Below are 20,532 nucleotides of genomic sequence, written 5' to 3'. Positions count from 1 at the left end.
GTGGCTGATGCTGCAACAGGAGGAGCCAGAGGATTTCGTCATAGCGACAGGGGAGGTGCACAGCGTGAGGGAGTTTGTGGAGAAGGCCTTCGTACATGTGGGGAAGACCATTGTGTGAGTGCAATCCAACACAAAGAAGCACATTAAACAAGTCATGCAAACACACCTACTTACAGCTTATTGTAGCAAAACCAAATTAGTTAATTTGAAAACAAGTCCCGCCTCTGACAAGGGAAATACCCAATCACCGTGCAGGATTTTATAGTGGTCACTATATTCTAAGGGGGCCCTGGCCACCCCTGGTTCTGCGTCTTCTTAAAGAAGCTAACTGTTGTTGAAAAATGCCACATCTTAGCCCCCTCCTCGGTCTCACCTCTCATTCACCTGCCTCCTGTGTCCTGTAAAACTCTGACCTCTAGGTGAAGGTGTGTCTGAGGCTGCAAAACAGACAGGTGACATGTTGTGTCTGCTTGAGGCGTTAAAGAAACAAAACACAAAAGAAACCATCAGGGAAAGAGAGAAACAAACAGCTGAACCTTCCAGCAGCTGTGGGGGGGAAAAAAAAAAAAGTTCCTTCTTCCTTCCTGCTAAGATTTGTGTGTCCCTCCAGGTGGGAAGGAAAGGATGAGCAGGAGGTCGGTCGCTGTCAGGAGACCGGGGTGGCACACGTGAAGGTTGACCCAAAATACTTCCGTCCGACTGAAGTGGTAAGTCTGCTTTCTTCCTGTGTTTCTGACCGCCACACTAAAGACACATACACTGGTTGTGTGAGTCGACTTCACAAGGTGGCCTGACAAACACACAGATTTGCTTTTGCATTTCTTTGGCTCGCAGTTGCATGTTTGTCATAAACTGCAGACAGGCAACATCTGACATTGTAAGAAATTTATTTTTTGTCTCGTAAGGATTTTTAGTGTGCATGCAGCACCAGCCTCAGGAAAGTATATTAGACGAAAAGCACAAACAAATTCAGGAAGGTTGGGGGTTCGATCCCCAGCTCCTGCAGCTACATGTCTGATGCGTCCTTGGGCAAGACACTTAACCCCAAGTTGCTCCCGCTGCTTTTTCGTTGGGGATGCTTCCTGGGATAGCTAATACTGAAGGCCACTTTACATAGCAGCCTCTGCCGTCACTGTGGCCGTTGGCAGTAAATGTGTAGGTGTGACCTGCGGTGTAAAAGCACTTTGAGAAGTCAGAAGACTAGAAAAGCGTTATACAAGTCCATTTACTGTTTATCAAAGGATTCCTTCTGATCCTAAAATGTTGATCTATTAGGGGTTTCAGCTCGACTTTGCCATCACTAGACGGAGTAATTGTGTCACTTCATTTCTGATTTCCTGCTTTTTATGACATTCAGAAGACAGGAATGCAGACCATATCAATAAAGTTCAGTTACTGTAACTGTACGTAAATAACATGCATTTCATGAACTATATGTTATTCATGATGCACATGTTTCCTTCTCCAATTATCTGACCTTAGCATGAATGTAGCATGTTTTCTCTGCATGTATCTGATCGCCGGTCATTGTGTCGGGGTCCATACACTTATCAGCCATAAGGGGGGTCCAGATGGCAGCCTCAGACTGCTTATTGTATGCTTTTAAACAGCTGGAAACGAGCCAGTCTGCCTCTTTAAGACGAACTGCATCCTGCCTGTTTGGTTCTGAATGGGTGCTAATATCAAGTCAAACAATCTTAAAAGCTTTTAAATAGGGGTGTGTGTTCAATAAGCTAACTCAGAAGTGTGCTGAAAGAGCTCTCCTGCTCGCGCTGGACACAGATTTGTCTTCTCTTTGATTACTTTGTGCGTGCAAAAAAATGTGCCCATACCCGGGTTTGTAACAGCCGTGGTCATCCAAACCCAAAACTAAGCCATCATATTATCCCTCCACCTTTCTGTAGGTGTGAAGTGTCTCTGATATTCAGGAGGTCTTTCTCTCATCGCTGTGGCCCGGGGGGGATATTGTGGCTGTTCCCCCCCCCCCGGGGGGGAGTGTAGAGTTACCCAGGGGTGTTGTGGCCGAGATTAGCCGTCAGGTTCTCAGTTTAAAGCCGGGAGCGTCCCTCTGCTGAGCTTTGGCCCTGGCGAGATTAGAGCTGAGATCCAGTTGAGTGATGGTGGAGGATTAGCATGAAGGCTGTGCTGACTGACTGCTGAGCCGATGGAAGCAGCAGTAACACACCTGGGCCTGTCCTCTCATTCGTTCACGGTTTAAAGCCTGAATCCACACCGAAAATTACCACCAGAAATCAGACTAATACATCAATATTCTGACATATTCTGAAACTAATCAAGTAGCTTACTTTAAGTGTAATGACTAGAAATGAGTCGAATACACTTTGTAAGATGTGGGTTTTTGCTGCATATTAATTCCACTGCGAGGTGAAACTAATATGCATGTTTCTATCCTTTGTCTCCTCGTTTTTCTGTGATTGAAGGAGAACAATTAGTAGTTTTCATCACCTTGAACATATGCAGCTTAGAGGAACAGAAGGGTGGAAAGGGTTCAGTAACTGGGGGGGCGATTTTCTCTGCTCTGTCTCACTGTCTCTTTATTTCTCTGGAGCGGCTTAAAGAGACTGACGAGTGTTTAACATCTGACCCCTTCAGACAGGAAGAGACTGACACTGGGCTCACAGCTCAGCATTGTGGCTCTCCTGAAGTGGAAATATCTGTCATCAGGTGTGTGTGTGTGTGTGTGTGTGTGTGTGTGTGTGTGTGTGTGTGTGTGTGTGTGTGTGTGTGTGTGTGTGTGTGTGTGTGTGTGTGTGTGTGTGTGTGTGTGTGTGTGTGTGTGTGTGTGTGTGTGTGTGTGTGTGTGTGTGTGTGTGTTACAAATCCAGCTGACTCAGACTCTTGCAGTTTTGTGTTTGTTCGCATTTTAGGCGCAAGAAAGTTTGTACCCTTGCTGGGGCCTGTGTCCATGCATGCATGTATGCGTGTGTGTGTGTGTGTGTGTGTGTGTGTGGCTGTATGTTAAAGCAGTGAGTCCTCAGGCCGTTTGCTAATATATATGTAATTCATCATTATCCCTGTCAGTGTGTGTGTTTGACACGAGCTCATTTATCTCCCCAAGCCCTTGGGACAGGAGTTAGCAACAGGGGAGGGGTGTGTGAGGGGTTAAATATGCAGGTGCGCTTCACATGTGGCGCACGTAAGTGTGTGTGTGTGTGTGTTTCTTTGTGTTTATGTGTGTACTTCTCTGTGACTGTTTTGGGGTACAAAGCCCCGAGGCTGCAGAGGTGACGGCAAGTTCTTTTCTGTGGAAGATGTTTGCTGTGACTGTGAAACATGTTGGTTTTCAAAAGAGAAGAACGGAAAAGTAATAAAAGCTGCAGACATGCGGTTTGAAGCTGTCAGGGTTGTTTTGTAAGAGAGCTACAGGTTAAGTTACAAAACTGTCATGGCCGCTGATAGATTCCATTGTATTGGCTCTGCAGGGCTGTCAATCACAACCCTGAGGTTTGGCTCAGGTGAGCATGCAACATGTGAGCCTCTGCAGAGGTGTGTCATGTTTGTGCTCTAATAGTAACGATCAGCTTTGGTTGCCAGGTGATGTACAGAATCCAAGCCAAGGATATTTCTAGTATGATCAGATAGTTTCCTCCGTCTGGTTCCCACAGTTGTTTAGACCTTGTTGAGAGCCTGGAAATGATTCCTCTTTGTTTGACTTATAAGAGGAACTAGAGTGATGCTAAAATACACAAGAGGAACACGGATAAGCTCATAATTGTGAATTATGTGGGTTCATTGTTTGTGTAAGTGGTGTGTGTGTTTCTCTGCTTTCAAAAGAGTATCCTAAGGGATTCAAGAATTTTCTTTGGGGTGAATAAAGTTCTGTCTTGTCTTATCGTATTACTTACTCTCTCACTCATACAGACGACGAAATGTAGTCAACCAGCCCCACCCAAATCTCCTCCCAGCTACACTTGACTTTATTGGATCTCACACACGAGTAGTAAGAGGTCCCACGGGACTTCATGCATTGGTTTGTGGACCCCATTTGATGCACTAGAGAGTTTGGGTTTGGCTTTCTTCTTTTGCTATTTTTTGTTTTTTTAAATAGGGTGGAGCTGCTGTTACCATAGAGATGAGTATAGTAATTGATGAACGTCTATCCTTGCTGCGACCCAAACATACCCTGCTTTATTCCCATGTATTATTCTAAATGGAACCATAGTTTACAAATACAAAAATCATGCTTTACCAAAGAAGAGTCGAAAACTACAGATTTGGATTATAAGCTCAACGGGAAGTGGTTAACAAAGGTCATAAATGAAGTCAGGAGTCGGCATTGTTTTCATTTATACTTCTTATAAAGAAGTTTGCTGACTGTAAGAATGAGTGGATGTTATCGGCATGTCCACGTTTTCTTTCACTTCTGAAACCAACAGGCTGAGTTCACTCCTTGTTACGTCCATGATGTCTGTGAGAGTCAGGCCTTGCTCTTAGTCTCTTTTTAATTTTTGAATTGTCGCGAGACCTCGACTGCCTTCAGCTTCACCTTAAATCACCTTCAACACTTTCTCCTTGAAGCAAAGAATATTTCACAATATGCAGCCGGTGATGAGTCATTTAAGTCAAAGTAAAAGCAGCTTTATATCATATCTTCTTCATTGGCACTCCTGTAGGTTCATGCTGCACTGCTGTTGGTACCAAAGATGACTTTTTTTTGCTGCTTCAGGTTCCTCAACAGCCTCTGTTTTCAGGTCAAAGCTGCTGCTGCTGCTGCTTCAGTTCTGCATCTACAAGTCGGTGTTGGTACTATGATGACTCACTTCCTGTTGCCTTCAGAACCCTGAGGCTTTGGGCTCATAGTTTAGAAAAAACTCAGCTTTAATGAAGACGTGTCTTCTGCTGGATTGTCCCAGTTTGGTTACTAACCACACCTTTACATCTCCACACCAACAGTCTCAGATTCAAGCTTTGTGTCTAACATTTAAAGCGTCCAATCATAAATTGAGATAATCCTGTGAGGACATATGATATGACAACTGGGTTCAATGGACCTTCTAGTCTTCACCAAGACCTCTAAAACAAAAAAACACAAGGGTTCCAACACTGCTAGAAATATCTGCAAAATATAGAAAACAATTTATGAAGGCAGAGATTTCATCTCGTTTCCAGAATTAAGTCAAAAAATACCGTCTCGCTTGGACTCTTCTCATAACAAAGCTCCACTGGAAGGCTTTATCTTTAAAGCTTTAAATTGAGTTCTCTCCTTTCCAATACAGAAAGTATAGTTTTAGCACTACCACCAATCAGAGTATATCCAGTAAAGCAGGCAGATTTGTATGAAAGTGCTCTTTAACCCGTAAGAGATTCCCCTAACAACCTCTGCCACGTTGGTAAACAAACATTTTTATAGATAATTTGTCTCCTTTAAAATGTTTTTATAGACTCCAATTAGTCTCATTTATCCTTGGAAGCCTTTACTTATCACGTAGATCTAGTTTTGAACTGTTCCAGTTAAAGTTAGTCTGTGCACTGTATTTTCCACTGATGTGTGTCAGTGTGCATGTACACACCTGTGTGTGTCCGTGCTAATGCAGCCCTGCTGTCATACTTCCAAGTACATGTGTCGCTGCAGGGAATAAACCGCTGCCAGTTGAGTGACGGCTCCGTGGTTTCTGTCCAACCTCTCATGCAGAGGAGGACAAGTGGTGATTAATGGAAAGTTGTCTCTCTATCTCTCCTTATCTCCTTCTGACCCATCGCTCGCTCTTCTCAGAACTCTCTCACTGTCATTTTCTCAGCACCGCATGCTCGGATCTCCTGCACTTATTTGTGTCTCGATGATGCATCATGCTCACGTCTGCAGCACAGGAATAAGCTCTGAGGCGAGGTAGCTGCAGACAGTTCCCCCATTTATCACCTTACTCCGATTTACTGTGTTGTATTAGAAGTAAAATGGAATCTGTCGGCCAGGAAACAGGATCCGATTTTTAAATGTATTCAACCAGAACAGCACATGAAGGGGGTTATATGTTTATTTGGGTTTAAGGAAGAAGACTTGGGCTCCCAAATATCCAGAACAAATCCACAAAAACTTGTCTTTTCAAGTTTTTAGTTTTCAGTAGCTCCCCAGCGCTTCATGTTATCTTTGGCGAGAAAATCTCCAGTTGTTTTTGTGTATTGACAGACTGGAGCGATTTCCATCTTCAACCTGTCAGATTTATTGCCAGAAGAACTTCTGCTTGAGTTCTAAGATAGAGCTGTTTGTGTTTATTTAATCGAATGTTACTGATATATTTTAGTTTTTCAGATAATTTGAGAGTCATTTAAAATAGAATCTGTCAAAATCCACATCACAAGTTCCAGAGCGCAGAAAAAAGTTGGACCAATAAACGTTGTGATTTTCGGCTTAATGAAAAGATTAACCCATAGTCAAAGTGATAATTGTGTCATTTTGTATCGGCTAATTACGTGACGATTCTGATCGTCGGACTGAACACTCTGGTTGTGTTCACCGTGTCCTGAGTGACAGGCTCTCTGAGCTCTGAGTGACGGGGAGAAATCACCGTCTGAATTTCCCAGGAATCCAAAATTTCAAAATGCTAATTCAGCTCGGTAAGAGTCACGTACACACATCTCATGTTGCACTTTCATGTTCAGCCAATACATGTGGAGTTTTTAATGTTGTGCAATGTGAAACGTGTTAGAGAAGCAGGGAGTGCAGCTGTGAGACTCTCAGTGTTCAGTGTTTGAGTTTTGAATACATTTAAATAGACATGTAAACATAGCGTTAAAAAAAGCTCCTGTGTAAGGTTTTGCAGCGAGGAGAGAAATTGACTGAATAAATACCGCTCTTATCTCTGCTCTGACTGTCTGCAGCTTTTATTTGTACGCAGTTAAAGTAATTTAAATGCTCATTTCACGTTTATTTTCTCTGGGTAAGAGCACATTTAAATGCATACGTTGGATAAGACACTCGAGACAAGATAAGATCATTCTCACAGCGGCTAACTGAGGTTGATTTGTAGCAAAGGTTGTATTTACACCTGTGAAGTGATGGTGGAGCAGGTATTTTTCTTTCTTTGTTTCTTTAAAGTTTCCTCCTCAGCCCCTAAAAATAGCCCTCCTCACACACCACACCTTTTTTTTATCTGGCAGCTGCCTCCCTGCAAGTACGAGTGCATATGTGAAGTCTGGATTCCAAACTTCCTTCTTCACTTTTGGATGGCTGTCATTCCACAGGTGAGATGTGCGTAACGACTTCAGCAGAAACAAACTCTGCTGCATACTCTCATACGTCATCGGGCTGTCGTCAGACAATAGCTGCAGTCATCCACGGGGAATAACTCTGGCGGGAGTTGTGCTTAAAAACTCGACCCACCTGTTGAGGTCAACACCGCCCAAAGGACACACCTGACTGACCTGATTATTATATAATGTTTTGCATTGTCAAGCTGTATTTTGTTGAAAGCATGATTCCACCCTGGGATACTCTGACACAGTTAGATACCATCGCTGTGTGACGGTGAATGCATTCCTCGCGGCTTTGTGATGAAGTGTTGTGACCTGCCTCCGCCGTTTCAGTTAGTGATCTCATGAAGTCTCACAGAGCCGCTTTGAATCCTCCCACACACCGAGCCCCATCTGAACCTAAACTTAAAGCTTCTTAGAAAACTGTAGTTTGCAATCAGCGTGCGGTCGAGCAACCACAATTACAAGAGCCCAGACATGCACACACAAACCACAAAGCTGTGCAGTCAGCCGCTCGTTGTTTGGTATAATCTTATACAATCGCTAAATGTATGTATTGTGATGGATATAAAAACATGCACAACATGCGACCTTTCTTTCCCAGGATGCAGATTTGTCCTGTGTTCGTCCTTCAAAGCGCTGAAACTGTATCAGAAACGAGCACAACATACAGAAAACGTGAACACATGAAGTAGCATTATGAGAAACCTTGAGGCAGAAAAGCGCTGGCTGTGCGCTCTGGAGTGTTTGCATGAAGCCTTTGTGCGCTGAAAAGAAAAGCTCTGCACGTCGGTCCTGTGTCTATGACAACAGTCTGTTGACAATTGCCGCTGTATGACTGACAAGGCTCCATTACTTTTACTCTGTGTTTTTTATACATTGGTGTATACATATATAAATAAAGGTTGATTGATGAATTGTTTGATTGAAGGACCAGGAAGATGAAAGACTGTGTGGTGGCTTTTAGAGAGTATTTAAATATTTTAATACTTCATAAATCTGGAGGTAAAAAGGCAGTCCTGTAATTTCTAAGCTGTTTGACGATGTGAGAGGCACGTTGGCTGAAGCACACTGACACCTTATGAGTCAGCGTGGTGTCTTTTGTAGCAGTAGATACGAGGTGCTTGGTTCTCAGGCCTCGCTGAAGAAACAGAGTCAGTGTTGGGTTTCATATGACTCCATGCAGGCGGTCCAGACCTCATAAATCCACTCCCAGGATCCTTGTAGCGCTGTCTCCAACACACAGAATGACTATTGCAGTTTTGTTCCTGACCCCATCTCGACATCCACACACACCAATTACTGATGTTACGTTCTGAACCTTCTAGTGAAAAGCAACACGAGTAATGGATAACTTATCCGCAGAAGCATGGAGAGACGGTATCGCTGCGGCCGCACTGTCGGTGTCTGCTATGGAGCGAATTCTTTCCCCTGACAATGAGGATAACAGGTATGGCCCCACATGTGTGTGTGCTGCTGACATAATGGCTCCTGGCAGGCAGTAACTCATACACTTCTGTCCTTTTACCCCAGAGAGGATTTTAACAGTTGGCCTGTTTGGTTGCGTAATATCTGCTACTTAATGAAGCCTGAAATATGGCGGCTATTTCAGAGTTTCCCAGTATTAGGTTGGAATTCTCTTTAGCCGTCCAGTGGAGAGGTTTTTTAAAATCACAAGAGGCTCTTGAAACCATCAACTGTTTAATACTCTGTATCTTAGAAAATTGAGTTCTTTTACAACGTGGGACATATTTTCGTTCTTCTAGCCATGGGTCCTTTGGGTTGTTATATAAGTTGAAGCTCCTGGTTCATCAGGGAAAGAAAATGCAATACAAAGAGCACTCACACACTGGTCCCAATGAGTAGAATAATCGTCTGATTTGAATCTTTTTAGCATCGTTTCTCTTCAGAACTACATAGGCAATAAACTTTAACCGATCCATCATGTTGCAAAATGACATACCAGTCGACCTTACTGTCATAAAACTTAGAAGAGCATAAAAAAAAAGAGTGTAATGAAGCGAAAATGAGCCCTTCTCCTAAACCTCGCCAACGCTTATGTACAACTACTGTGGTTTCGTTATTATGCAACATGAACTGTACTTTTGAACCTTTGTTGCAAACTAATGGCACAAACTTTGAATGCTCGCCAGTGGTCCAAACTGAAGACTCCAGTTTGTCTCACAAACTCAAACTTTGTTGCAGCCATAAACGAGTGATTGAGACTTTGTTTTAAGATCTCCAGTCTCTTTAGTTCAACTCTTTCAATTCGTTTGTATTATTTGTCAATATGCCAGTCGTCTGCTCCTGAACTACTGTTGTGTCACCTCGTGTAGTTGGAACTTTTCCTGACACGTTTAACATGCACCGTGAATTGTACATTTGAACTGGTTGCAAACTGATGACACAGACTTTTAATGCTTGCCATTTGTCCAAACTGGAGACTCCGATTCAAACTTTGTTGCAGCCATAAATGAGCCATTTAGACTTTGTCTTAAGATGTCCAGTCCCTTTTGAATTCAACTCTAAGTTATTTGAATTGTTTGTCATTATGCCAGTCGTCTCTAAAACAAAGAGGGCACAGATGATGACACACTTTCATGGCAGTTGGCAAGTGAAGCTGCTGGGCTTGTTGCTTGTTGGCAACTTGTTCAGCTAAAAACTGGTTTGGATAGTTGGGTTGATGTACAGTAACAGTAAAGAAACGTATTCCAATCCGTCCCTATAAAAACCCCAAATCTTAGAAGAGCATTTACAAGTCTCTGCTTTGACTTTCTGTGTCAGCCCTAATGCACACATAGGTTTACAAAACAGCTGAATCCTGCAGCTCTGTTACAGTACATGGTGTGAGTTATAGAGTTTAGTAATGAAACAACATCCTCAGCTCCACTCTGTAACGCTGGGTGCTGAATGCAAAGAAAGTGACAAAATCTATCAACAATGCTTTTCATGTTTTTTTGGCAAAAACCGATTCAGTGTTTTCAGTTTGCATGCTGGAAATAAAGAAAATGCCAAAAACATCCTTACACTAATATGTTCAATAATAATAACGGAAATACAGTTGATAAGGTCCAGTAAATTCAGGGCTGTGGCATAGGCAGTATAGGCAGATGCTAGGGGCGCAGGCCGTCCATGTCAGTGTATGAATATTGTGATTGGTGGTAGAATTGGTTGGCTCCGAGTTAACTCATTTGAAATGAAGACTTGCTAAAAGTGCGTTTTGATCAACTCCTTCCAGCTGGTGGGTAAGTTGCACAATTTTATAAATCAATAGGCGGTTAAATTCATGTTTTTGAGAATGTTTGCATGAAATGTTAGTTTTAAAAAAGCTGAAAGATGCCGTATGCACCTCTTCTGCGTCCGTTTTAAACACTACATGGTGAAAAAATGGAAGGATCCATGTGGAGAGACGTTAATTATCACTCTGGTCATACAAGGGGCGGCTGTAGCCCAGTTAGTCGAGTCAGTCGTCTCTCAACCGGAAGGTCTGGGGGTTTGATCCCCAACTCCTGCAACCACAAGTCCGATATGTCCTTAGGCGGCGTATGAATGAGTATTAATGGGATTAGTTACTTGTGATGATGGTCACTTTAAATTGCAGCTTCTACCATCATGTCATGTACGTCTTTGTAACCTGCTACTGGATGGTAGGTAGTGGTGGAAAAGCACTTTGAGTTGTCAGAAGACTCGACAATACATACACAAGCTCAAGTCCATTGACCATTTATTGGAATATTGCACTTGGAGGTTTTTGTTTTTGTTGTTGTTGTTGTTGTCAGTGTTTTTTTCATTGTTGTTTAAAGGTGTTATGGCATGGAGGAAGAAGCTGTTCTTCAGTCTGCTGATATGTGCTTTTGGAGTTCTGTACCTTCCGACCTGAGGACAGCAGTAAAAACTGGCCGTTTTGAGGGTGTGTGGAGTCCTTTATGACCCTCAGGGACTTCCTGAGGCCCCGCTGGGCGTACAGCTCCTGCAGGCTGGGCAGCTCACACACAATAATACCATCATTGTCAAGAAAAACAGAGTTCTCATTTTTAGTGACTTTTTTCCTCAAAACTTTCAAACTTCATAAGTGAGAGTCCATGACCGGCTAAATATGTTGAACTGGAATCCTAGATCTGATTTTAGTAGGCCATAGACGGAGGTATTCACCTTTATTCATCACTTATCATTCAGTTTAATCTGGTGTTGGACAAAGTGGGTCCTTTCAGCTCTGTATGGATTGAGCAGCTATTATTACGCTTGCTTTATGACTCTGGCAGTGTGTCGGTGTCAGTCAGAGGCCAGCGCTGGAAGCCAGGGGGCCGGTTAGGACTGCTGGCTCTCCGAGGTGCTCCATCTCGGGGCCGAGGCAGCGAGACCTCCAAGTGAACCGCAGCCTGTTGGATTGAGAAGTGCTGAGGCAGCACGCTGAGCCCATTTCACTGCAGGGTGGAGTTCCTATACTGTACTATAGGTCTTAAAACAAGAGGAGTTGGCGATTGGGCCTTGTGCCAGTGCGTGACTTTATTATCATGCAAACATCGTCCCAGAGCTCTGATTCACACTTCACTGTCAATTATTGTGTTTTATTCCACACTTGTTTCTCGGCGGCAGTAGTTAGCCCCAGCATCTGTGATCAATTTGCCGGATTTATGTGTCACAAATTAGTCTGTGTTTTAAAAGCAGCGTGTGTCCGTGTTTCACCCCGCCGTGCTGGGTGTTGGCGAGCAGACTGCGCTCCAGGATTCCTCAGATTCCTCCTACTAAAAGCCAGCGATAAGGGGAAGTGCGAGCTAAGGAGAGGCCTCGGCGTTCTGACAGCAGTTTGCAGCGCTGATGGATTGAGGTGAATGTTTGAACGCCAGACAGACATAAAGACACAAATGGCTTTTTATGAGCAGTGAGATTTATCCACTGAACAAGCTTTGTGGAGCTCCGCCGGCTGAATTTATGACACTTGACACACCAAACGGGCTATCAGCGCATGAGTTTGGGATGTTTGGCAGAGGCCTGGGGTGCTTTTTACACAAAGGAAGCATGAAATATTAGCATTGTTTTAAAAGGTTTCCGTATATTAGGGAGGAATGGGGTGTCCTTTTCCAAGATGGTTCCCTGTAAAGCCGTTCACTTTCCTCTGACCTGCACTTCTACTGTCTGGAAAGATTTCTGCCAGCCAGCCGGCCAGCCAGGCTCGCTGCTGGCTGCAGGCTCGATGGAAAACGATAGAAAAGACGATAAAAGACAAGGTTATAGAATCCATTCATAGTGAAGTTAGTCAGTGTCCAAAACATGGCAGCCAGTTTTTATAGATATTTAAATATGATTTATAATGAATGAAAAAGCCCAAACCTTTCCTAAGATCCGGCTTAACTGAAAAGACATGTATACTAGATTTAGTCTAGATTAGTGGGCCCTTATGAAGTCACAAAGTTCATCTTTTTTTTCTGCGTGTTCTGCACATATTTAGTAGCTTTAAAAATGACTTTAACAAATATCAAGTGGATACGTTTAAAAGAAGGCGACGTCATTTGATTCAAATGTAAAGATATAAGCTCACACACAGAAAGAAACTAACTTAAATCTTTCTAACTGGTTTCTAAACACAGATATTTTATGTGTGTGTGTGCTTGTGTAGAATTGTGTGTGAGAAAATGATCCCCTGTCAGATCCGGTGACATTAAGCTCTTCCGTGCTGTGATGTTTGATTGATCGTCAGACTGTAATTAAAAGGCATTAAATACTTGACACAACCTGATGATCAAAAAGCCGATCTGCGTTGAGAGAGACGGCATCCTCCACACGGCTCAGCCACATGCATACATTGCGATCAGGGCGCGGTCGTCTTTAGCATTGAAGCTATGATTAAAAAAAAGTGACATGTGCACCTCATGCTAAGTGGCTTCTCTGACTCTAACTCTTCTCTAGATCTTTCAAGTGTATTGAGTTACTGTTATTGTTAGTAACAATGTAAATTACTTGTGGGATAAATAAAGGATTATCTTATCTTATCTTATCTTACAAAGGGGAACGACATTGAATGATAGCCTTAACAGTGAATACTTCCTCTAACTAAAGGTGTATGTTACAGCCATTAGTTTGAATTTATGCAGCCTGCTCTCTGAAAAAATCAAGTTTGTTTCTGAGACTGTTTTAACACAGGAAGTCAATCGCTGTTCACAAAACACGAGGCTGTAGATGAGTTCAACCAAAAGATCCCAAAAAGGAACTGATTCGACTTTCAAGCTTTTTAAAGCTTTAAGATTTAACCTGCTGTTAGCGACGTAATCAAAAGTCTACACTCAGTGGCTGGTTGTTTCAAACAAAAGTACTCCTTCCTCTTTTGACTAATTAAAAATGAACAGGATATGCTCCTACTAAGCTGCCCATTTTTTGTAGGGCCCGACCGATATGGGATTTTTGGGGAATCTCTTAAAGTCTGGTTTATGAGAAGCTTTAATCTTTGTAGTAGCTGATTGTCTTTGTAGTCTGAACAGGACTTTTTTGTGCTTCAGAAAAATTGGACTTTTCCTCACACTGTCGGTGTTTGCAGAAGCTCACAGGCACAGAAAGCTACAGAAAGCTTCCCAGTAACCAGATCCTCTACGCTCTAAAATACAGAGCTTAACCAGGATGTAACAGAGACACATCAACACAATGACACAAAGAGGACAGCTTGTGTTGAACATGTTATTTAACCATGTCCATTTCTTTATGAGCGTGGTCTCTGGGATCACAGAGCTGTCTGTCAAGGGGACTAAACCAGGTGTGAGGGTGAGAGAGAGAAGAGGGAAGGTTTCCGACGGATACCACTCCCTCGCCACGCGTGAACTGATGTGAATTTAGGTGACAGGAGGCTTTAACCTCTGGGAAAGGATCTGTACGGAGGAAAAGGGACGGAGAGGGCTGAAAAATGGGATTGACCCCTGACCTTCAGAGTCTGTAATGTGATCCTGGTATCTCTATTGTGGAGGGAGACGGGCGGGGAGGAGGTCACCGGGGGGGGAGGGGGGGAGGGGGGGGGGGGGGGGGGGGGGGGGGGAAGGTAGCAGAAACGCTGAACTGCTGATTAGAACTTCCTGTGGTCAGCCACACAGTGCTGCTGCTGCTGGGAAACACACACATGTATGCACACACAGAGGTGCATTGAAAATGTGTAAAACAGGCCAAAAGGCGGTCAGAAGCACAAAATATCTTGTTAGTCAGAAGAAGAAAAACACACTTCTAAAAACAAGCCCGTCATTGTGCAATCTGGAGAAAACTGCAGATAAAGCAAGCCAAGACCAAAAGCCTCGATAACATTTTAAGAAACAATAAGGCAAACCGCAATCTGATTTTGAAACTGGTTAAAATATGTATCAGGAAGTCAGGAAACTGGAGAAAACTCAGAAAGGTTTATGAACCTAGTTTTGGCCTTCAAATTCAGCTCATTGTGGTAGTTATGGGACGTAAATACTCAGTGTCACTTTACACCTAATGGCCAGAAGCTACAGCAGATGAAGACCGACTCCTCCTCCATGCATTTGGATTCACATGTGAAGCAATCCGGGTCTAATATGTTGAATGAAACTCACTCAACTCTTTTTAAGAATTCATTTTCTTGTATGTACCTGTCCTAAGACGAACCAGATTCTAACATTTCTGCAAGAAAAATGCATGCTGATGCTTTGCAGAGAAGACAGTGCCTCTTCAATTTAATCAAGATTGAATTAAGATTGGTCTGATCAGGCGCCATATAGCCGAGCGGTTATGAGTTACAGAGGCTCTAGTCCTCGTCCCAGCAGACGATGGGTGCAAATCCGACCTCGGCCCATTGCTGCATGCCGCCCCCAACTCTCCCTCCTCCCCTTTCCTGCTGTCTTTCTTCAGCTGTCCTATCTAATAAAGGCAAACTGGGCCAAAAATAGTTTACAAATAAAAAGATTGGTCTAATCCTCGAAAAAGGAAAAGCCAATAGTTATCTTTGTTTTGATATTTTGGATAAAATGCAATTGATCATTCAGACATAACAGCAGTTATTGCTTTGAACAATGTGGGCCAGTTCCCTTCATATTGAAACAAATTAGACGATCCTATTCAAACGGTGCTTGAAATGATCATACACCATCAGAAAAGTTAAACTAGAATGATATTTCAACATCTGCACAGGCCCAGTTTGTGACTGGGATCATCTTATTATCGTTTGTTCGTAAATCAGATACCATGACAGATCTGGAGCAAATTAAATGGCATTCCCCTCGGCTAATGACCCGGTAATCGTTTAGTAAATCTGCTGACAGTCAAACTGCAACAACAACAAAACCTTCTTTGCAGAGGTGCTGAGTTTTGTGGTTGTTGAAGGTTAACTCTCTTGAATTAGCGAATAAAAAGTTAGGAGTGTCTCGTTCCAAAAAAAAACAAAAAACTTCAAAAATCAAATCTTAAGAGGTCCAGATATCCTGACTCAAAGTCCAGACTGTGGCTAATGCTCTGAAAACACTGGATCCTACAATTCCCACTACTGTCCTCAGGATTTATTTCATTTTGTTTTAAAACATGGTGATCCTTTAAATCAATGAATATTATACTGAGCTTAACAAGGGACCCTCACCAAACCTTAATCTGTGTATGTTGAAAGATCTCTTTGTCGCTGTCACGTTGTGTGCATGAAGGTTCTCAGTCATGGTAAATGTGAAGCTTGATCCAAAGGAACTGAAGAAGCCCTTCTGGAGGAGAGGTGAAAGAAACGACTTCGAGCTCTTCACCCACGTCCAGTTGACTTTGGATCAAGCTTTGCATTCCGAGTTGTGTCATCAAATCGGAGTTCCTCCAGTCAAACCGAGCAGCAGAGGTGGTGTTAGAGGATACCATGATGACAATCACGTCCGCTTTCTTTATCAACCATAAACCACATGTTAGTTTATTTTCTCTCCTGACCTTTATGGTTTCAATTTCAAGAAAAATATGAAAATAAGAGTGAGCTTATCTTCAGATAGCGCGGAGCTGAGCGTCGCTGATGTCAACATGCAAATGAACCAGGAGATGCTGCGTCAACATTAACCTATGCAGATTTGAATAATGACGAGCGGGGGAGCACGATTTATTTAGTATTTCCGTCTTCCCCTATCTGAAAGTAATCCTCTTGATATCTCATTCTGATGTTCCTGATCCAAAGCCTTCAACTTATGCAGGAACATAATCAGTAGATAAAAGATGGATCTCTCCTCCAGTCACCTTTTGTTCAAGATATTTGGATCTCAGATTCTGGTGCACAATCACAGAACAGAGCTTAGTTTATTTGAGCCCTGCAGCTGATGTTCTGTTTTTCATCAGTATAGTTTGATAGTGTCTCCTTTCTTGCATGCTTGATGAACCTCATTTTCTCTTTCTTCAGGTAGAAATCAAATCATTCGCCTCTTACCAGTCTGAGCGGAGAGCGTGTGTTCTCAGGTTCTGAAACTTGACTCCACGCTGATTTATTGTTTAATTGAGCTGACTCGTTAAAGTTAGCTGTAATAGATGTCTTAAAAAGCCTGGCCGTCGGCCAAACCCTGCATTGTGTAAGACTTCAGGTTTAGCATGCAAACCACAACCATCATAGCTGAGAGCGTTTCACTATAAAGATGTTCTTCTTTCTGACGGCTTCTTTGTGTTTTAAAACTCCGTCTGACGAGAAAGTGCTCAGCTTCTCTCCCCGAGCAGCTCGTGCAGGAGCTCTACGCCTGCTTTTAGGAGAAAGAGAGATTGTGTGTGTGAGTGTATGTGTCTGGCTGTTTGGTATTTCCTGAAGGAGTTTCCTCCTACCGTCGGAGCGGAACCACCCTGGGCCCCTCAGCAGTCCAGCCCACAGACTGACCCGGTACTGCTCCCACAGAGAAACAGTCTGCAGCCCTGTTGCATATAAAGGTGCAGGAACATAGAGGAGCATTGATAGTGATGGTGACAAACAGTGGAGTAGGTTGTTATTAAAGCAGGAACGCATGATCTCGCCAAGTGAAGGCAGCGTCTCCCAGTTCTGCTTCAGGCAGCGGGCAGCCCTCCAACAGTCTGAGCGTCTGCTTCTTTCTGTGTCCCCCATTTTTGAATACTTTGAAATCGCTGTTATCAATACTGGGATGTCCTTAGTGTGTATGTATATCATCAGCGCCTTAACAGTAAAGCAAGGGAGCACCAATTACTGTGGTCCAGGATTCCTGAGCTATCAAACGGCCTTCCTCTGGGCCGGGCCTGACGAGAGAAACCTGCCAGACCAGGAGGCAGGAGAGAGGGAGAGAGTCTTGTTGACAGGGTGAGGGAGAGAAGGGTGAGTTATGTCAGCCTGTGTCTTTGCCCCCTTGTCCCAGCTGGGCTTGATTACCCAGAATTCTCTCTTCTGAGCTCCTTCAGACCAGAGCGTAAGAGAAGAGGGGACGATCTATGCGGGGCTTTCAGACCTCACTGCCCTCCGGATTGATCAGGGACCAGTTATCACCCACACTTTTTAAAAATAAAGTTTTCTGCTGTAAAAAATGGGCTGAAATGTGACAATTAATGAATGTGGAATAGTTCTCTGATTCTTGATGACGACTTTTAGAGCATCAGTGTTTTGTCTGCAATTTCCACAAAATGTGGGTTTTGCCACCCTAATAAGGAAGTTATGTCCGGCCTTTGGTTCTCAACAAAAGGTCTGGGGACCCCTAGAAGTCCATGAAGGGGTTCAACCGGAGTTATCTCAAAGGGGAAAGAATCTTAAAGCAAAAAATGTGCTGGGGGGGAAAGTCTGGGACACTTTAATTACATGGTCATCCCTCCTAGAATTGATGTCTCTTTCTGGATCCTCGACGCCCGTTTAAAAACATTTTAACATATTTTATGTTTCAATATGGATCAAATCAAAGTAGTTTATGACTCAATCACATATCAAGATGTTCCGAAGCTCCAGTGAATTGCATAGTAACAGAAAACAGTCCTGACCTTTGATGTCAAACACCCATCGGGATACAATTGGAGGAAAAAAATCCAGATCTCATCTGGTGGACAAACTTGTGTTGTACGTTGTGATTTCATCCAAACACTGCACTCCTCTTCTTTTTCACTTTTGAAAAGCGCTGACGACAGCGAACCTGCCAACTTCACATTTTTGTGGCGGTAAAAGAACTCTGATTGCAAAACAACAGAGTAATCCAGTTCTCTGTTTTGTTTTGTTCGGTTTTTATTGCCAAGTCGTTTCTGTCTGATAGATGTCAATTATCTCTGATGAATAAAAAGAGAGCAGGCGAGGTGTCCTTGTTTACATGCTGCTTAGTTATTAACTACAATGCAGAGTTGAACAAGAGGACAGAAGTAAATCCAAAGTGTTTCTGTGCAGATGTAGAACACGACACCAGTATAATGACAGGAAAGTCATTATTGATTTATTGCTTTTTCTATAAACTAGAGAATCTGTTATGTCAGAAGATTTAACAGCTGCAGCTACTGACTGTGTCACATGTGGCTCTCATCATGTTTTACTCTGAACAAGTTCCTGTTATCACCATTATTCAAAGACAAAATGATGTAACTACGAGTGACTAAAAGACAAATATGACTTTTTAATATATATGAATGTACCCATGTTTAATTGAAGGTTGTTCCTCTGACTCTTTTATTCAAGATTTGGGATGCAGGACTGAAACATGTGTCGGTCTGAGGCAGGCGTTCCCAAACTTTTGAGCTTGCGACCCGCACAATAAGGGTGCCAGAGACTGGGGGACCCCCGCTGTCCCTGGCGATGGTTAAGGAATATAACATAGCGCACTAAATACAGTAATTTATTATAAGAAAGGCTAAAAGCAGAATATAAGTAGTTTCCATGTATAGACTCTGGCACTGAGTGGACATAACACATACACAGGTGTGTTCACCTGTATGTGTAAAGAGCAGCACACGTCTAGATTGTTGCTGTCATACAAACTTAAGACCCTGATGTCTGCTTGGTGTGTCAGGGCCTTTACATTTAGTATTTGTACTCGTTCATTTCATTTTCATTTCACTTAATGAAATGGTTTAATATGAAACTGAACTATTTTGTGTATCTGATTTTACAATAATGGATCAAATTAGTTATTTTGGGAGATATCTCATGATCCCCCCCTCTTGGAGGCTCGCGACTTTCCATGGGGTCCGGACCCCCACTTTGGGAACCACTGATCTGAGGTACAAGCTCATAAATTCACAATGTTATGACACAAGCTGCACTTAGGTTGTCAACATTTTCAATACTTGGAAACTTTTGCAATGCCAAGTGTTTTAAAGAGATAAAATCTCAATTTCTTTTAATGATGGAAAAAGAATCAAAGCTTTAAAAAAAAAAAACAGATCTTCAGTCCAATTTTAAACTGAAAGCTGCTGCAAGACAAGAACAAGAGAGAGAGAGCAGAACTGATCACAGTTTGGATCAACAATAATGCAAAAGTGCAAATGTATATGTGCAATATATAGTGTGCATGTGTTTGCTTGCATATTTTGCTGATAAGTATTTATTATATTGGGTGCCTAGGATGTCTATTTTTGTTGTCATGGTAACAAAATAAGCATCAATATCGTATCAAAGTTTCAGATTCTGGTATCCTGACGACCCTAATCTGCACAAACATCCGACTGCTGTCTCTTCTCGTCTTCACGGCGCTCAGGAACAAAAGGGAGAAAACACATAATCGGAGCTAAGAGTCGAGTCTTTGAGAATGACAGGAAGGGCAGGAAGGAAGGAAAGGAAAGGAGGAAAGTGAGTGAGGGATGGAGGTGTAGCACTGGCTCAGAGCGAGTCGCTGAGATTTTAATGTGAGTCTCCAGGAGAGTGTGTGTGTGTGTGTGTGTGTGTGTGTGTGTCCCATGAAGTGGTGTGTTTATAAATCAGAGAGTCAGGCAGTGTGTGTCTTGCAGGGCCGGTGTTTCCTGCAGTGTAATCTGAGTCTCTGGTGGAATGTGTGAACCACATCCGACTCCACTCCACTCGAGCCCCCGACTCACTCAATATCCCACTGTAAACAACCCGGCTCTGCCAGGGTCTCTGGATCGGGACAGGTAGAGTCACTTTACTCCCAAAAATAACAGAGTACAGGAAATGCTTCAAAATAAAAGCACATAGGACGGAGTGGTCAGCAAAGGTCCGTCCTGGAAGGCGATATCGAGCTGGGACTTTGCTTTTGTGTGTGAGAGAGAGAGAGAGAGAGAGAGAGAGAGAGAGGGAGAGAGAGAGAGAGAGGGAGAGAGAGAGAGAGAGAGAGAGGGAGAGAGAGAGAGAGAGAGAGGGAGCGAGAGAGAGAGGGAGGTTTAGACCAAGAGGTTAATTGTAGTTTGACCTCTCTAATGTCTTTCCCTGGCTTGTTATCTTGATTGGGTAATTAA

General features: G+C 43.0%; 1 protein-coding gene across 1 annotated transcript in view; it reads left to right on the top strand.

Moving 5' to 3' along the window:
- Nucleotides 1-6: 6 nt before the first annotated feature.
- The window catches only part of LOC132968787 (GDP-mannose 4,6 dehydratase-like), a 37,930-nt gene continuing 17,404 nt past the window's right edge, over nt 7-20,532 (top strand). Inside the window, exons 1-2 of the mRNA XM_061034277.1 lie at nt 7-114; nt 611-707. Of these exons, the coding sequence (XP_060890260.1) occupies nt 8-114; nt 611-707 (204 nt within the window). The 5' untranslated portion in view covers nt 7. The remainder of the gene's footprint in view (nt 115-610; nt 708-20,532) is intronic.

This window comes from Labrus mixtus, chromosome 3 (assembly GCF_963584025.1).
Source record: "Labrus mixtus chromosome 3, fLabMix1.1, whole genome shotgun sequence".
NCBI classification, from domain to species: Eukaryota; Metazoa; Chordata; class Actinopteri; order Labriformes; family Labridae; genus Labrus; species Labrus mixtus.
Note: the sequence above shows the minus strand (reverse complement) of the source record. Positions and strands in the feature narration are given on the sequence as shown.